Source organism: Henckelia pumila, chromosome 3, assembly GCF_033568475.1.
Source record: "Henckelia pumila isolate YLH828 chromosome 3, ASM3356847v2, whole genome shotgun sequence".
Taxonomy (NCBI): domain Eukaryota; kingdom Viridiplantae; phylum Streptophyta; class Magnoliopsida; order Lamiales; family Gesneriaceae; genus Henckelia; species Henckelia pumila.
Window position 1 is genome coordinate 55,935,567 of NC_133122.1, and position 20,174 is coordinate 55,955,740.

At 32.2% G+C, this 20,174-nt stretch overlaps 1 protein-coding gene across 1 annotated transcript; it reads left to right on the top strand.

Moving 5' to 3' along the window:
* The first annotated feature begins 285 nt into the window (after positions 1-285).
* LOC140887085 (uncharacterized) lies at positions 286-5,758 on the top strand. Its single transcript, XM_073294114.1, has 10 exons — positions 286-709; positions 1,378-1,452; positions 1,953-2,006; positions 2,768-2,846; positions 2,930-3,057; positions 3,166-3,249; positions 3,473-3,556; positions 3,770-3,921; positions 4,076-4,226; positions 4,816-5,758. The coding sequence occupies exons 1-10, from the start codon at positions 377-379 to the stop codon at positions 5,281-5,283; spliced, it is 1,608 nt and encodes a 535-aa protein (XP_073150215.1). The 5' UTR covers positions 286-376; the 3' UTR covers positions 5,284-5,758.
* Positions 5,759-20,174: the final 14,416 nt, after the last annotated feature.

The following is a 20,174-nucleotide window of genomic DNA, read 5'->3' on the forward strand; positions in this document are numbered from 1 at the left end:
AATGAAATTAAGGTTTGATGAAGAGGTTTGTACTGATGCTTGCATGATTTCTACTTATAACTGATTGCAAATTTTATAATTAACCTCATTAGAGATTCAGACATTCAGTGTACGTGTGTGTGTGTATATATATCCCTCGATTATATTTATATAGGGATGGAATATATAGATGTGGAAAACTGCCAAGGCCTATTTTATACATGGGTGGAGTCCACTAAATTGTACATTTTTTTATCCAATTACGATTGGGCCTCGCTTTACTTTCAGTTCTATTTTTTTTCCCGTTTGTTGGGCTTTAAACAAAAGCCCAAACGTATTATTAGTCCTATAATGATCATCCTGTTAGAAACCTTTGAATGGAGCTTCGTTGTCCAATATGCTCTTGAGAAGTACACTTCCCTTCCCTCTCTACTCCCTTCCAACTAAGCCATACCGCCGCCGTATATTCACCTCCTCCGCCGCTCTTCTCCGGCGAATAATTGTTTCTTTATCCTCCAGCTCAGAATCTTTGTCTTCATCACTAATTACACCATGTGCTCGGAATCCCACGACCATTGTCCCCGGATACCTGTCGTGTTCCTTACCCGACAACAAACCGCTCAATGTGGCCGTACTTCTCAGTGGGGGCGTCGACAGTAGCGTCGCCCTCCGCCTCCTCCACGCTGCCGGTCATTCCTGCACGGCTTTCTATCTTAAAATTTGGTTCCAGGTCTTCTCCCTCTCTCTTTTTTATGCTGCTTTGCTCGTGTTCCTGGTTGGCCACCTAATTCAGTATTGTGGTAATTGATATGGTGTCAGGCTTTGTTAACTATATTGTTAAGGTATTGTAATATTAAAGACTTCAAATGAGTTTGCCATGTTCTTCAACAACTACCCATTATTAAGTATTAATGAATGACCAGAAAATTTCTTATTTTCTTTCACAACTCTTGTAACACTGAATGGTAAGAGTTGGTTTATGATGTAGCATCATAATGAAGGCAGCATCCAGCGAAATTGGAACTTATGTACGAGTATAAAACTTGCTGATAGTATGCAGATATCTTAACAGAAGCTTAGATGAAACCTGTTATGAATTTCAGTGTTACTGCTGCTCACTTGTGTTATATTCATTAAAGAAAACAAATTTATTTGTTTTCCGTTTGTAAATGATATGCCCATGAATTGTTGGTCCGTCAAGAATGATCTCTTGATGGTCTCAAACATCTGAAGGACGAACAGGCTTTTTCTGACAGGAAGAAACCGTCTAAATTCTACATTAGAACTTTTTAATGCAGATTCCAGAAAAGCATGTAATCATAAGTTCTCTTTGGGTCTTGTATTTTAACACTAAACACTGTAAACTCTAATTATCTCGTGGTAACTGCATTCTCGTAGGAAGACTTTGAGAACTTTTGGTCTGAATGCCCATGGGAAGAAGATTTAAAGTATGCAAAAGCTGTTTGTGATCAGGTTATACCTTTTCCACTCGTGTATATTTGCCGTTTGTGCATCTTCCGATTTTTCTGAAGTTTCCAATAAAATGAATTTGTCCTTCGATTGCCGGAAAATAATTTTGTTCATCTTTGAATACTCTGCTTGTGGCTACAATTCTGAAATAGTTGACCATTCCTGGATAGTTCCTTGTTCGTAGTGAGATGTATTCCAGCAGCTACATGAACAATTCAATATGCTACTTGACCTATAAAATGTGTATTTATGTTAATAGGAAATGACGGAATAGCTTTTCAGTAGTTATCTAGTAAGTTCATTATGCTAAATGTGAATCGTGGTGTTGAAATTGAAAACATTCCATTGGGGCCCAAAAACTCACAATTTGGTATTCCTTTAAGTCTGTTATCAATCTATGTCAACAAATCCCATCAGTATTTTTGATATAATCTGAGGTCGATTGTTTCAACTCCATATTTTTATTTAGGAGGACATTATTTTTATCATTTAGTTTATTGCAGGTTGATATACCTCTGGAAATTGTGCATTTAACAGACGAATACTGGAGTAATGTGGTAACTATTTTTTCGCTTTCAGCAGCTCAACTGAATGTCATATCAAATATGTCCGAAGCATCTAAACACTTCAATCTTTATTTTGATTAATTTTTGTCCTAGATATCCACTTTTTTTAAAAAAAAAATAATCTTGGAAGTGAGACATACCCAAAACGCAGCTGATCTTTTTGCTCAGCTTGGGGCTGGTTGAAGGTAGTTGGAAGGGAAAAAATTAAATTAGAAAAGTGTTATGAACAAATGCAATATTTTACACCATGCACTTCTCATTATCCCACCTGCAGCTCATCAAATTGGTTTTGTTTTCTTTTCCTTTGACTGGTGACATGCCTGACTTTACCAGATTGTCTGGTACCTGTCCAATTAATGAAACAACAGCCTCATACGTTTCTGATTCTAAAATTTTATGCGTAGTCGTGCTTCCAAACTAGTTCTTGGGCTCGCCTTTATCCGTGGATGTAATAAAAACAATATAAATGAAAGTTATCATTTATCTAATCATTTCTGTTCGAAAGTGATCATTACGGTAACAGATGCTGTATATGCCAATGAAACTGGGATTGTCATAATCTACTTGCAGTTGTTTTATCCACCCATCATAAATTCAAATTTCTCTCGAGTCCTTTGTGCACTTGCCACCTCTCACCTTCAAACGTTTCTATCTCCCAGACAACAGGAAAAATATAAACTTAAGATATAGATATGTAAGGCAAATTGATCTCCAGCCAAAGGAATTTTATGATTTTTGGTTCGATGTTGCAGGTATCATATATCATCGAGGAGTACCGGCAGGGTCGAACTCCAAATCCGGATGTCCTTTGCAATACGAGAATCAAATTTGGTCAGTGATTTAAATCCTCGCCAGATATTCTCTTTGGCTGTATTGTGGAAATCATATATATGATGTCTGTGTTTTGGTGATAGGTGCATTTGTGGATGCCGTAGTTGGCAGGAAATTTGACTTTGTTGCCTCTGGACACTATGCAAAGGTTGTTCATCCAGATAGTGGTAGTAAAGACGAGCCTTCTACTTTGGAATTGTCAAAAGATATGGTACATAAACAGCGTCACTTTTTCTCTTATGTTTTTGACATTTTGAATATTATTTTGTTATTCTTAATGCTCTTTGAATAACCATGAAACCCTATTACGATGTTTCAGGTCAAGGATCAAACTTATTTTCTTTCTCACCTTTCTCAGTCCCAGCTTAAAGGACTCATTTTCCCCCTTGGGTGTATTTCAAAGGTCAGCTGGGGATTTTGTATAATTTAATGCAAGAGCACCAAGCCGGTGCTTTTTTTTTTTTTTTTTTTTTTGCCTGCAGCTGTGTATACTTATCCATGTTATTGGAAAATATGATATAATGGATATTAGTGTCTATAGATCAGATTTGCCATGATTCCTTCCATTACTTTAGTATAGAATATGTATATTCAGGTCTTAATTCATTTCAATGTCAACTTTTCAGGAAGAAGTCCGCAGACTCGCGAAAATGTTTGAATTACCAAATCAAGATAGAAAGGATTCACAGGGGATATGCTTTCTTGGAAAGGTTCGTTTTGCCACCACCACCATGGCAATGAATGATGACATGTAAAATAACTTCAGAACTATCGGGCTTTAAATTTTCCGAGTTTTGACCATTCATCTCATCAAATTCTGACAAAACTTCTTGCTATATTTCTATATCAGACTTGTTGTTTTGACTCTTTTGACAGATCTTAAATTTCTGGCATCTAAAGATCCATATGTGTTTTGGTTACAGATAAAGTTTAGTGAATTTGTTGCTAGACATATAGGGGAAGAAGAAGGTGTGATATTGGAAGCAGAGACAGGAGATTTCCTTGGGAAACACCGAGGTTTTTGGTTCTACACAATTGGCCAACGTCAAGGATTACGACTTCCTGGTGGACCTTGGTACAATTTTTCTGTGATATTGTACTACTTTCATGTCCTAGATTAGTGCTAGTGATCATACTTATGTATTGTGCTTACATTGTAACCCAGTACACCATATTCCTTTCACTTGCAAAGTTTGTACGCCTGAAAATTGTCTTGGTTATTTATATAGGTATGTTGTGGAGAAAGACATAAAAAATAATGTGGTATTTGTGTCGAGAAATTACTTTTCAGTTGACAAAAGAAGGCGCATATTTCGTGTAGGATCCTTAAGATGGTTTAATGGTTCTCCTTCAAGACAGATCCCTCAACTCAGATGCAAGGTACCGTACAATGTTCCGTCAGTTTTGTGGACACTTTTATCTGCATTATGTTCCAAGTCCTCTTCATAGAACATCAAAGATCAGCCATGAGTGTGTCATTGTTTTATGAGCTGGACTACTTTTTAAGAATTAACAAAAATCATCTAGAACTATAATTCGTATCAAACTTAGAGATTTTACTATTGATTTGACAACTGGCCCGTTGAATACCATTTCTGGTGATCAAGGCCTATTGAGAATCAGCCCTTGCGCCTAGACATGAGCCAAGGCATAGCTCTTCAATAACCTTGTGAATTTCTGTTATGTGATGAAATATTCTGGAATTATATAGATTCTAGCATATCATCCAAGGGTTGTCGCATCACCTGTAATAACTATAGTTGAAAATAAAACTCACAATTTTATTTTATATTTACTCAAATATTTGTTTTTAATCCTTGCATGATGTGATTTTCTTAATTCCTTTTTATTGGCAAACTAGTTGCCGTTGGCCGCATGGTTTTCTTAGTTGATTATAGTGTATCTCCCATTACACATGCGTAGTTCTGGCTAGACACTTAGTTTGGCAGTGTCTTTTGCATCATTTCAGGTCCGACATGGTCCTGGTTTTTACAATTGTGGTTTGGCAATAGAAATTGACGAAAATGGCCATGAAATTGCCGTGGTCAAATTATCTGAAGATGATCAAGGTCTGGCAGCAGGGCAATTCGCTGCCTTTTACCAAGATTCAACCTGCATCGGATCTGGTGTGATCTTGGAGTCATGGAATGGCCAAGGCTTTCCTGTTTGTGTTAGAGCACTCGAGATTTCTAGAATGAAAGACAAATCGAAACTTGGGAAACCTGTCAAGATTAAAGAGAGAGCAACAGAGAGCATGAACGAGGAATCTGAGTTGAAAGAACGCGCGAAGCTTAATGTTATATCACACCATGCTGAGACAGGAGTCTCCAATGAAGGCATGGTGTCTCAAGGCTCAAGAAAGTCATTCTATCTTCTAAAATGGGTGCGACTGCTTCAGGAAAACATTTTTAGGGCATTCAAGGAATCATCAAGTTGATTTGGTTTGAATACGAATGAAGTGCGCTGCTAGGAAGTGGTAAGTGTCAATATGGTTATTTCAATCGAGAAATGCAATGCACTAGAGTAAACATGCCTTCTTGGAACAACACCGGGAGAAATCAGTGATTGATGACCCCATGTTAGCTGACGGGCAGTTTTTGGCACGATCTCAGTCACACCTCATGTGGTATGCGTTGTGTAAGAACAGCTAGGTGTATTTTTTGTTTCTCAAGCCTTGGTAATGTCACTGAAATCAAGAAACACCGCGGCATGAAACATGGAGAGAAGAAATGGAAATGTGAGAAATACTCCAAGAATTATGCAATCTGATTGGAAAGCTGAGCAAATAACATGTCGCGCTTAGGAATACTAATGGAACCATTTCCTCAAGCTATGATTGGCTTTTAATGCATTTGTTCATCTTGAGTTCTGAGAGTGTTTATCAAACTTTTAGTTGGAAGATCTCGTGATTTCATATATGTTGCCATAAGAATGTCATTCAGCATTGTGTTTGCATGAGCATTTGTGAATAATATATTTTGAGAATAAACTCGAATATTTTAAACCGACAAAATGAAATGAATTGATTATTTATCGGATTCTTTCTAATCGAATCAAAATTTGTGTGACATGTTTATTTCCACGAGTTTGGTATTGTTTGACCTATTTGTTTTGAAAATCGAATGATCTACATTTGCAGAACTCAATAATCCATTTTAAATCAAATTAACCACAAAACTCATTCCCTCAAGAAGCCCATACCATCTAATCCGTAAGTTGGTGTGGTATCCAATTTCCACGTTATAAAAGCCTCAATCGGTCCTAACAAAACATTGTTTAATTTGTTTATCTTATCGTCAAATTAAAGTTTTGGTAGTTGGAAGTTGGATATAATTCTGGTTGGGTGAAGGTTATTAGTTGCACATCAATGCCACTAAATTAATTATTTGCATAGCACATACTTCCACCTTACGTGTGTGTGCCTCCACTCCAATACAATCAAAATTATTATTATTATTATTATTATTATTATTATTATTATTATTATTATTATTATTATTATTATTATTATTATTATTATTATTATTATTTTATGAAGTATTTACATATTTTTTGTACACAACACTTATTTTTATTGTTATCCAAGCTCATAGCCATAACTTTGGCAACAAGGCAGCTTTCGTTTTTAATATTATCAGTTTCAAATCCAATACAATAATTTTTTTTTTTAAAATAGGCTTCAAATATCTCAATAGTGATGACTTTTCTCACGCCTTTGGTTTCATACATTGCAAGTTGCAACCACGTGCTAGTTCAAGTTTCATTCCATGGAATTGTGTTCTTTATTTTGTGCGATATGCGGCAAAACATGCATTGAGACGTGTCACTAATTTAACTCTCATTCCATGGAATTGTGTTCTTTATTTTGTGCGATATTTCCTCTCTGTAATTAACCTTAATTTACAGTGGATTATTTACATGATTAAAATTAGAGTAAAAATTATTTTGGTACATGAACTATGGATAAAATGTCAGATTGGTACATGAACTATTGAAAATGGTTTAATTGGTATATGATCAAACTCAAACGTCAATTTTACCCTTTACTTAAATTACTTTTAAATTGAATATTGTTATTAAATTGATTAATTGAACTATAAACATATTTTTATCTTTTAAATTATTATATTAATTACAATTGTTAATATAAATTCATATTTATTAATTAATATAATATAAAAAATATTATATATCATTATACGAAAAAATACTCAACATAAAATTTATAGATTATAAATGAAAGACACACACATATATATAATTTTTAATTTGATTAATATAAATAATAATATTATAACATAGATAAACAGAAAAATATATATTTTTTATTATATATTTTTAATATATATTATTTTTGAATATATAATTTATCAATTGTTATATATGTGTGTATGTGCATGTTTGAATTAATTAATATTTACAATGTTTCGTACAATGAGTACGATCTCTTTTCTATAATATAAAATTTAAATAAATATAAATTTATGTTTATAATTGTATTAATAAAATAATTTTTAAAAATAAATTGTGTATCTATTTTAATTTATAAAAAATATTAGACTTTAAAATAAGGGGTAATTATTTTAAAATCCCTAAACCTAAACATAAATTTCTCCTAACTCCCTACATTCAAATTTTTTTAGTTTGCACTCTCTAGTGGTCCCCAATTTTGATTAAACAAGTATTTAACTAATCTTTTGTACTTTGGCATTGTTTTACCTATTGAACCAGTTCATGTTGTGAAGAACTATTGGTTGCGCAAGGTTTCCAGCCTATATACTTTAGATTAGGGTCCAACATGCTTCCGTAAAGTAAATCAAATTTAAATACCTCTTTGACCATAATGTCGTCGGGTCATACCTGCCGAGTTTTACGAAGTGCTCCTCACACTTCAACCACGCAGTCGCAACAGATGGTTTCTGCACAAGCTCCTTCAACGACACCCAGCACAGCCTTAATTCGTTTTCTACCGTAAGGCGTATGGTATATAAATTTAATTATAAAATATGAACATGAAAGAACAAGAGACTTTAGAAAAATTATTCAGACATAATATTATTACATAAATCAACTCATTTGAAGAGGAGAAGACAACTTGTTTAGCTACTCATAGTAGCCTCGTTCTTGAAATACATAAACGAAAACTTATTACAATAGAAAGAGAAATATTACAATAATTTTATTCGTAAAAAAACTGAAGGGAATGATTGATGTCTTCATCTTCCTCAAATGCCTGTATTTATAGCTGTAGTTTCACTCGTTTTACCGAGAAACTTCAGGGAATCTTACAGCTGTCTTGTATTTCTTTATGTCATTATTGATGACATCTTTTACTAGTGGAGGAGGCAGCTGTCTTGAATTTTTTATGCCATTATTGATGACATCTTTTACTAGTGGAGGAATCACATGCCTGCCACTTTCTTTTGGCTTTATTCTCCTCACATGCCTGTTTTATTGTTGTCGGGGCATCTTTTGCTTTTGAAGTAGACCCCTGTGAAAACGCATCTTTGGTGGTCCTTGTCCACCTTTGCTTGTCTCGGAAAAATCCTTTCGATCCGTTCGGGGTCTAAAGATTTTTCCAAATTCTGGCTCCTTCTGATTTGGGCATTCTGGGCAGATATTCTCTGACCATCGTCCAATATGAGTCATGCTACAAAATTTTCGGCGAGTTTCTTTACTCCCCGGCAGCTTGTTGTTTCACAAAAGATTTCTCTTCTTTTCGAAGAGTTCTTCCGCAAATGCTGTAGTTTTTCCTGTCATTGTGTTCAACAGGAACGATCCGTTCACAGAATTCTGATAAAATTTGAATGGAAACTTGACTTTGTCCATCTCAGTAAGACAGACCCAAATACCCCATGCCCTTCTGGTTGAGATCTCATTTTCCCCGAAAGTGGACACCAAGGGTATTTCTTCAGTTTTAGGATCCTTGATAAATTTATGACTGTTTATATCAGGTCTCCTCAGCTTGATAAAATGAAAGGGTTCGTGTGATCCTTTCACTGTTAGTTCTGGAGCTGCACTGAAAAAATATAACTCAAGCACATCTCCTCTGGTCAAATGATCATTATTTGCCCATGTTTCTTGGACTGCTTCCTGAATCCATTTTGGTAACTGTGATATCTCCAGAAAACTTGGTGACGTTGTATAAACTGAGGCCAAAGCCCCAAATTCATACCAGAGTTTTACATCTTTAGGATTGACATTGTTTTTTAGCCAAACCCTTGGATATATTCCTGCAACATCAACCCTGCAAGTGTTCGGGTTGATTTCATTCCTTGTATTCAATTTCTCCCACTTCTGTTGATAAACCTGGAATGGAGAAATAATAGATGGATTAGTATCAATCTTAGATTTGCCCTTGTCAGTGTTGGGCCTAAGATTGATCTCTTCCTCTTTTACCCCAGAGGCGGAGGGATGACTTGATGAGTTATCCTCATCAATTGTTGCTTCATCCAGATCATCAAAGGCTGATGATAGATTAGCTCTTGTGTCTTGAGTTTTAGATTCCTCAACATCTTGTTTCACAATCGGTGGTTGTATTTCTTGTTCTTGTAAAACCAATGGTTTTAGTATATCTTGTTTATGAGAAACCAATGGTTTCTCTATAGCCTTCACAATTGGCCCTTGAATAGCAGCCCATAGTTGTGTTTGAGCTTGCATACATCCTGTAATTCGATTAGATACTTTGATCCGATCAGCTTGTTGTAACCTGCCGGCCATTTCAGCATTAATGGCTAACTGGTTGAACTCGTTTTGAAGCAACCCAAGGTGTTCCCTGAGATGCCTCTGCATTTTCAAGATGGAATCCACGTCACTGCCTTCCATCTCTTGTTAAAAAATCTGCAAGAATATTTTCATGAGATTTAATAATAACAATATCAAAAATATAATTTTGACATAATGCTTGCCATCTTAATAACCTAGCTTTCTCAGGTTTAGATTCAATCTTATTCTTTAGGAAAGCTTTTACCTGGGTGTTATCAACCTTCAGAGTGAATTTTTTAGCAAGTAAAAATAATGGCCATTTTTCAAAAGCCCTTTTAACCGCATAAAATTCCTTCTCGTTGATATGCCATCTAATGGCCTCAGATTCTGAAAAAAGACCGCTACAGTATCTGCATGGTATTTTCCCATCTGGAGTGATTTTGGTAAGGACTGCCGCCCACCAATCGTCGCTGGCATCCATAAATAATACCAGATCATCTTCATCTACGGGTATAGCCATTTTTGGGAGATTCTTACATATCTCTTTTAATTGGTTTACCCCTTTAGTATGGTCATCGGTCCATATAAACCTAGCATTCTTTTTTAACAAATGACTGAACACCTTTCTGTACATTGCTAGATTGTTAATGAACATCCCTGCAAAATTAACTACTCCAAGAAAACTCTGGAGTATTTTTACATCTTTGAGTTTATCTGGAAAATTCTTTACCTTTTCCATAATATGGGGTTGTAGAATTATTCCAGTTTCATCAATCTCAATACCGAGGAATTCAATTTTCCTTGTTGCTATGACTGCTTTCTTTTCAGATAACACCAGTCCTTCTTGTTTACAAATTTTAGAGAAAATCTCTAAGTGTTTAACGTGTTCGCCTATATTTTTTGATGCTATAAGAATATCATCAATATAAACAAACATAAAGTTGAAATAATCTTTAAAAAGGTTATCCATCTTTTTTTGAAATATCTGGGGTGCATTAGCCAATCCCATAGGCATAACTTCCCAAATATAGTGTCCTTGTGGAGTAGAGAAGGCTGTGAATTTCTTGCTGCCTTCTTCCATTCTTATCTGGTAGAATCCAGACTTACAATCAAATTTTGAGAACACTCTAGCATTTCGTACACAGCTAATTAGATGTTCTCTACTAGGTATGAAGTACCCGTCAAACTCCAGGATTTTATTAATACCTTGGTAGTTAATAACTAACCTGGGTTTCCCTCTTTTTATTTCACCATGATTTCTGACCAGAAAACCTGGGCTACTATATGGTGAAACTCCTTCTTTGATTAGACCAAGGTCCAAATGTTCCTTGATAATCATTCTCATATCCCTTTGATCTGTTATGTTCATCGGGATAGGCTTATATCTGACGAATTCATACTCTTTGCTTTCCTTTAGAGTAAGACTGGCTTTGAGTTGATTTCTATCCGACCATGCCAAAGGATGCTCATTATAACTTTCTTTGAGCCTCTTTTTGACATCTTCAAGGGATATATTATTTTTTAACTCTATATCTCTATGATTTAGAGTTACCTTGAGAAGCTCCATATCCTCTGTTTAGAGTTCTTGTTCTGTTGTTATTTTCAACATGGTTTCTCAAAACCTTCTTGGATCTTTCATTTTTTGGTGAAAACGTTGTCCCTTATCACCACGCTGGCTGCGAAATATTATAGGCAATTGTCGATAAAAAGCAACTTTGAGTCTTTGAACGATAATTTTATGATCACAAATTGTAGTGAACATAAGTCTTCTTGACTCATTGTCTTGTGTGTACTTCTTAAACATTTGTAAGAAGTTATTTCCTAATAGGATATCAGCTCCTGTATCATGGAAATAGATTGGTGGTGTCTTTACCTTGTACCAAAGTGTCTGACCTGCTCCTCCTATAAGGATCTCTGCTTGTTTTATTCCTTTGCAAAGAATTAAAATTTTTCGAGAGAAATCTCGTCCAGCAATTTTTGGCAAATCTTCTTCACATTTTTCAGGGAAAACTCATCTTTTTGCTGTACAAATTCCTGCTCCCGAATCAATATAAGCTGCAAAGTATTCAGCCTTATATTGTTCATACAACATCCCTATCGGAATGTATATGGAGAAAGGACTTGTTGTCATTTTTTAAAGGGATTACTAAATGGCCCTGCCATTTTTAACAGATTGTGTTGTAACTCAATAATCCGATTAAGACTATTCACCTTTAGTCTTCCTAAGGCTTTAGAAGGTAGAGTATGGTTACTCCTTTCTACATCTTCAATGCGATCTAGTAAATCATGTTCATGACTTACTAATTTCAACAGCTGCTTCTTCCTCTGTTTGTAAACAGAGTTCTCGAATCTGATTAAGGGATTGTCCCTTATCCAATTCTCTTGGTTTTCCATCTCGTAGAATTCTTATTGAATCCTCCAAGTCTTTTCTTCTGCCATGAATTCTATTCCTTTTTCAAGGCGTTTCCATGGTTTATGGTCTTCCAGAAACTCTAGGCCAAGAATGAGCTGATCCACTTCTTTTCCTGGAATTCCACATATTTGAACTTCCAATTCTCCAATATTTATCAATCCTTGGTAAGTTCCTTTTTCATGTTGTTCCAAATAGTAAATCGAGTTACAAGGGAACTGGTTCCGATGACTTGTAATATCGAATACTATTTTCACTTCTTTCCATCCTTCTGGAGATCTAAGTTTTCCTATTATAGAAAACTCTTTTTCTTCTGGTGGAATTTCTTGAATAGGAGATTTGTCCCATCTCCTACTTGTCATTCGATTTCCTTGAAAAGATAACCTTCGAGGTTCTATTTTAAGGTCTCTGTATAGAACCGGTCTGTCTTGAATTTGAATGTATGTTTCCTGAATTAAAGGAAACTCGATTCTTTCTGGGTATATTGCATGAGCAACTTTCCCAAAGATCTCTGGAATTTCAATGAACTCATTTCTAATAAATAATTCAGAATGATGAGTATTAGAAAGAGCATATGAAATTTGATATGTAATAGAATATGGTCTATTATTACCTTCCTTCATTAGTCTCTTTTCCTTGAAGTTTTGATGCAACATCAAGGCTCGACTAAAGTCCCTGTCAGCTAAATTGTAGGCTATTCTTGGATAGATAACTCCTACAATTTTTCCTGCACAAAGATTTCCTGAGATAGTACCCAGGACAGCATCTTGAATATTCTCCATTCTTTTATCGCATACTACGATATCTATGGGTGAATCTATTTCTTCTTTAAAAGTTGCCTTGATCATTATTTGGATTGCTCCAATATGAATCCAAGACATCGTCCTTGCTACCTCACCTTTCAACTTTTGCAATTCCTCTCTTATTTCTTCAAAAGGAATTAACTGCATCTCTATTTGATTACTTGTTAACTCCATGGGGATTGCCATTTCCCTTCTGGATACTTTGTAAATCAAATTATGTCTTCTTTGTCTAAGCCCTAGGTTGCCTAAGACTCTTTCTACTTGTCCTGCCGAAAATCCCTGGTACTTTTGTAACGTTGGATTTTCTCTCATAATCCTTTGGATCATATTATGAGATATCGTGGTTTGGCTAAAGAATCCAGTCAAACTTTCATGTGTTTCATGCCGAAACACTTCTTCTTTATTCTGATTCTGATTCTGATCCATCCTCAGAATCTTCTTGACTAAACAATATCTCTTCTTCGTATATGCTTTCATCTGAGGGGATATCCTCAAATTGATATACTTGGACTAGATCTTGAAAGAAGACCGCATCATCCATATCTGGTATTGCTTCAAAGAGTTTAACTCATTTTTTCTCGTTTTCTGGACAATTTGTAGATATATGTCCTCTTGCTCCACATGTCCAGCAGTTGCAATCCTTGAAACTTTCACTTTCTCTTGTATGAGTTCTTCTGAAAGTTCTTCTTGATGGTGTTCTTCCCCTGCTTTGTGATGAGCTTGTTACTGGGGATGTTCTTGTAGGTCCACTTCTTCTTCCTGACCTATAAGATCTGGCCTTTTGTTTGGACCAAAATGTTCTTGGTTTCCAAGAACTTCTCATTCTTTTATTGTAGGGATTACTTCTGAATTTTTTTCTTTTAAATCCCTGTGATCTGTTTCCAATGATCGTTGGAAGATCATTATATTTACAACATAAATGTGTACGTTTATTTATACCCCTTATTTTCTTGTAGTTCTTCTGTAATGCTGTCATATGGCACCATTCTGCCAATTTTCCTTTCAAAAAGGACGCGCGTCTTGCCAAAGTGTCAAGATGACCTGGAACGTATTCTTTAATCAGCATTTCTCTCCAGGGACTTGGCATTTTTGCGAAAAATAGTTGAATAGCTACATTTTCCTCGACTCCTGAATTCCATCTGTATTTAGTGAATAACATAATGTATTCATCAACTAAACAGATATCATGTAACTCGAGGCTATACAGAGCTTGAGTATATCTTCTTTTTTTCTCTGTATCTTGATTGTTGAAATAGTCTACCCCTATGAATTGTGCTTTAAATAGGGTGGCCATTCTTTCTCCAATTTCGCTGAGGGATTCTCCTGCTAAGATTGATTCCTTCGTATCTGGCATAGTCATCTCCCAAGCAATATTGACAGATCCCATTAGACTCATTTCTAAAAATTTAATGAATCCTTCTTTATTGGGATCTAATGTCCCGGCTGCAATTCTCATAGCTGACGTCCAATCATCTATAAGATCTTCTCTGTTTTTGAAGTCCAAAACATCAAGGTTTAACATAACCCCGTAAGGATGTATTGGATCTAAAATAGTTTTTTCGTAAGGAGTTTGATGGAGTGAGATTTTACTCCTTCTTGATCTGGTTCCTGCTGGATGTGAATTTTTTCCAACCTGAAACTCACTATGTGGTTCTTCTGTTTTAACCGCATATCTTGGGGGATTTCCTATGGGTTATTCACCCTCAGGGGAGTTCATTTTTAGATCTACTACTTTGAGATTCGCAAAAAAATCCGCGAGATCTTGTAGATCCTCGAGATTTAATCTCTCTAAAGTAGTCATCAGATAGTGTTTTTCTCTGATACTGCTTTTATAAGATTAATCATCCTTTCATCATCAGTTAAAGGTTTTTGAACTATTTTGATTTTACCTTTCTGATGTAACAACGGTTCGGTACCAAATAAGAGTGGTAACCTTCCTCCTGTATTTCCTTTTCTAGAACTTAAAGTTTGTTCTAGATTTGTGATTTTAGTTTGAAGATCTTTTAGGGTTACAAGAATTTCTTCTTGTTTCTTAAGGATTCCTTCAATCTGCCGAGGTATTTCATACAGCTGATTGCTGTAATATTGTACCGTCTTTTGAATTTCTCTAAGATCTCTGGAGAGTTTAGAGGAATCTGGGGTAATTTCTAAAAATTGAGAGTTAGAAATCATCTTTCTGTCGTAAGTAATCTATTGTGAACAGATTAACTTGTTTATAGGATTTCATATAAATAAAATCCTCTTGATTCAAACCTTCGTTTGAAGTCATCTTTTGTAAAAAATCTTCTCCTCAACAAAGAAAAGTATGAGTTAACGAATAATATTAAGTCTGAATATTTATCCTAAAGCTCTGATACCATTTTTTGCACATAATTCTTTGTTCCAAAATAGCATTAAAACATGAGATATAAGCACAGAGGTCTTTAGATATAAGTATAAAACCTTCAGATCTAAGCACAAAACAATCCATATTGAGTACAAGAATTAAATATTAAAATAATCAAGTTTTGTGGTTCTTAGGGAGTGCAAAGAAAGAATCTTTAAGGGAGGGAGTTGGGAGAAAGAAAGGTTTGGGTTTGGGGATTTATTCATAATTGACTCTTAAAATAATGTAAGATTTTAAAATAATATATGTGAAGGGTAAAATTGACTTTATAAGTTGATTATGTACCAATTAAACCATTTTCAATAGTTCATGTACCAATTTGACATTTTACCAATAATTCATGTATCAAAATAAATTTTACTCATTAAAATTATTATACTTGAGCTCGGGCAAGTTGCCCCAGTAGTTGAGCTCATCTCAATGCATCAATTGGCGCTTGTTCGATGCGGCCCCCCACCCCTTTAGACTAGGATTTTTTAAAAAAAATTATTATACTTACATTTTATATAGTATAAAACGTACACCAGAATTCCGTTCCCTAAAAAATCAAAATAAAATCCAGACTAGGAAGATTCTGACAATATGTAGAGTGGAATAAATCCCAATAGTATGTTAATGTGGGAGCTAATCAGACGGGTTTTCATTGTACTTCTTGTCTGACTACAATAAATAAAATCCAGTGCGTTATAGGGGTGTCCAAGTTGGTGGAGTAGGAGAACTCTTGGCCAGAGGTCAGGAGTTCGATTCCCTCTGCCAACACCTTCTTGGACTATACTGTCACACAGGGCTTGTCTAGTGTGGTTTACCTGGCTAACGTAGTTTGCAGGCTATTGCGTTAGTCCGAAGGTTTACTCAGTGCGCACCGAAGGTAGCGACTGCGGGTTTCCACGTCACAAAAAAAAAAATAAAAAAATAAAGTCTAGTTTAAATTTAAAATAAATTGAAGTCCATTTTCCAATTATATTTCAATATAATATGTTTTTTGCATTAAAGTTATATATATGGAGGGAAAGGGAAACTTGAGACAAAATTTGGGTGCTGATTGGTAGACATAATAAATGCATCAGTTGAATGATAGTGATAGACCACAAATGCATACTAGTTAATATTATTAGAGGCAAATCAGAATCGATTTACCGAGATTAATATTCGGGATTGGATAACAACTTTGTGGAACCTTAATATTTTTAAGACTAATTAATTGTGGGATTGATGAAGATTTTCGATAAGCATCAAAATCGTAAAATTGGAGCTGATGAGCTTGCGAGACACGGACATTTCTTTTATGCATTGATTCAGTAATTAAATTGCTGGCATGGATTTGTAGATGAATTAATGGAGAAATCAAATGCGAGAAGGGGAAAAAAAAAGGTAGGAATTCATGCACGTGCATCTCATTGGAATAATAAGGCCTTTCGAAATTGAAACTAAAAATACTGGCCCCCCAAATAAGGGAAGATTACAAGAATAGGAATTTTGTACCATCTTTAATTCCCTTCAATTAAAACCAAACAGCACTTGTGATTTTTTTTCTATTACTAATAAACAGCACGTCCGATGCACGTGGTGACACTTTGTTTATATAATATATCTATTTATTATTTTTTTAATAATTATTGAGATTTTTACGGCCTTATAATAAAAATCATATAAACTTTAATTATTTATTATGAAAATCAACTGAAATAATACAATGATCATTTTTTTCTTCAATTTTAGTCATGTTAATGGTGAATTTGTAGTTTCAATCCTGTAACTTGAATGTTTTCATTTTTGGTCATATTACTATGCATTTTTATTTTTAATCATGTCACTTGTATATTGTTTTTATTTTGATCATTTAACTCGCATGTTTTTTTTTGTTCTGTTTTGGTATATGCATTTTCATTTATAGTCATGTAACTTGCATATTATTTTTATTATTTGGTCATTTAACTTGTATTATATTCCTATATATTTTTATATGACCTTACTTATAGTGTAAATAAAATTGAAAATTTGTTATTTCACAATGATAAAATTTTACCTTTTTATTCATACTTTTAGATAGGTTATAGATAATAGATAGATAGATTTCACAATGATAAAATTTTAGATTTTTTATTCACATTTTTAGGTAGGTAATAAATTTAATTTATACTTCTACATTAATTTCGTAAATATATGTTTTTAACTCTAACTTTTAATATTATTACCGTAAATTTTAGTTTTTTGTTTTGTTTTTTTCAAGATTTATATTCTTATATTTTTTAATTTTTAATTTTTATATTAATACCGTAAGTTTTAATTTTTTTTCTTTTCTTTTTTTAAAAAATTATTTATCTATTTGATTAACTTCAACTTAAGTAAGTCACAAACTAAAATTTAGCTTATTCTTATATATTTTTATATTGCCTAACATTACATAAGGTGTAAAATAAATAAAAACAAATTGTGAAAAATGAAAAATAGTTTTTCAGAAAATAATAATTAAAAATGAATTATGTAATGGTATTAATGAACGCATTAGTTGAAATTTAATGAAAGTGTATGATATATTTATGGATATTAATATTTACATATAATATAATAAAAATATTTATTTACTTTTATGCCCTAACTAAAATGTTGTTTTTACTTTTATATCTCTATATATTTTTATATGATATTACTTATAGTGTAAATAAAACAGAAAATTTGTTATTTCACAATGGTAAAATTTTATATTTTTATCCACACTTTTAGATAGGTAAGGTAATAGATTATTAAATATACATGATTTTCTTTTAATAATTTCGGTGAAAATATTTTTTATTTGTCAAACACACACACACACACACACACATACACACATATATATATATATATATATATATTCACTTTATATATCATTTTTTATATTTTTAAAGCATTATGTAGAAAATTTCAATACAATTAATCGAAATAATACACAATCTAAGGACAAAATAGAAAATTTAGAGTGAAAATAATTATTATGTTAATTGTTTTAGATTGAAATAATACACAATATAATAAAATAAATATTTATTATCTTTAATAATTTTAATAAATAGATATTTTTTTCCAACATCTAATCATTTTTATGTTATCGAAATAATACACAATCTAATAAAATAAATATTTATTATCTTTAATAATTTTAATGAATATATATTTTTTCCCAACATCTAATAAATTTTATTTTAATTTTTTAGATTTTTCTATGAATTATGTACGATAAAATTTTATTTCTCTAATTTATTATAATTATCAAATTTTTATTCAATTTTGATGTATTGTTGTTTTCAAATTTTCTTAAAAGTATTTTGTAATCAAATTTTATTTTTCTGTTATATATTTTTTCAGAAAAAATCACTTTGATGCTCACGCGTTTTAAATTTTGTTTTATTAAATTTATAGCAAATAGTTCAAACCAATTCACTAAAGATGAAGTTTTATAATTAAATAGGATGCGAATTAACACAGTGTATTTTAATAACAAATAAATTATATGAAAATAATTTATTCGTTGATTACATTTATATTCTAATAGTATATGATTAACTTTATAAATGTAGTATGATATTTAGAAAATCAATTAACACGTATCTCGCACGTTAGATACGTGAAAATGTATTAGATATAACATAAGACAAATCATAAATTTTAATTTATACACCTTTAAAATAAAATTAAAATAAGTAATAATTAAAATTTCGAATAATATTGCATTTGTTTTATTTTTTTAAAGATATAGTAAATTTCTAATATTTGATAAAGTCTTATGTTTGAGTCTTAAATTTATTTAGATAAATGTGCATGGATTATATTTTGACATTTATTTTTGGAAAAATTGCTTTTTTTGATTCTATAAGTTTCTTTATTTGTAATTTTGATACTCTGTGTTATCAGATTTCAAAGTCTGTTGTATTTGTTTTTTTTTTTTATGATTTTAGAGTCTTTTTTTCGATGTGATACTTTTGTAGCGTAAACTTTTATTGTATTGCATCAGCATTTTTGATGAAAAATAACTAAAATTTACGCAAGAAAAACTGAAACTGAAATTTCGATATCGCTGAAAACCATATATATCTGTTAAGTCCTTGTGTTTCAAATTTTGGATACGAACGCCTTCAAAAACACGTATAGATAAGGGATGCGCTCAAACTTGAAAATATTGGGATATAAGTGCTCAAGGTTTGAAAACAAAAAGACTTAATAGATAATTTATTTTTCATAATGGGTTTTTAAAAATCATGAGATTTCAAAGGCGTAATTATCTGATATGAAAATATAGACCCAAAATCATAATTTGCAAATATTAGCGGACCAAAATTACAATTTTTTCTTTATTTTTCCATAATTATATTTGATTTATTAATATTTATGAATGAGATTTATAATATTTAATTTTATTTAAATTCCAATTATCCATAAATTTTATATTATATTTTTCTTTAATTTTTTACATTCATTTTCCACCAAATGTTCATGCAATTATTTATTGAAAAATTCTGTAATGAAATATTTTTTTTTCTATTCACACTTTTAAAGATAAAATTATTAAATATACATGATTTTTTTTTAAAAATAATTTCAGTTAAAATATATTTTATTTTTCAAACATATATTCACTTTATACAACAATTTTTATATTTTTAAAACATTGTGTAGAAAATTTCATATCAATACAATTAATCGAATGAATATACAATCTAAGGGCAAAATAAAAAATCCATAGTGAAAAACTTAGTCATTCTATTTACACTTTTATAGTTATAATAAAATAAATATATATTATCTTTAATAATTTTAAAGAATACATGCAAATTTTTATTTTCTAACATCTAAATCATTTTTATGTTAATTTTTTTTAGATTTTTCTAAGAATTATGTTTTGCTAAAATTTTATTTCTCTAATTTATTTTTATGATCATATTCTATTGATTATGACATATCATTATTTTTAAATATTTTTATAAGTATGTCGTAACCAAATTTTATTTTTTTATTAGAATTATTTTCAAAAAATGTGTTTTAAATTT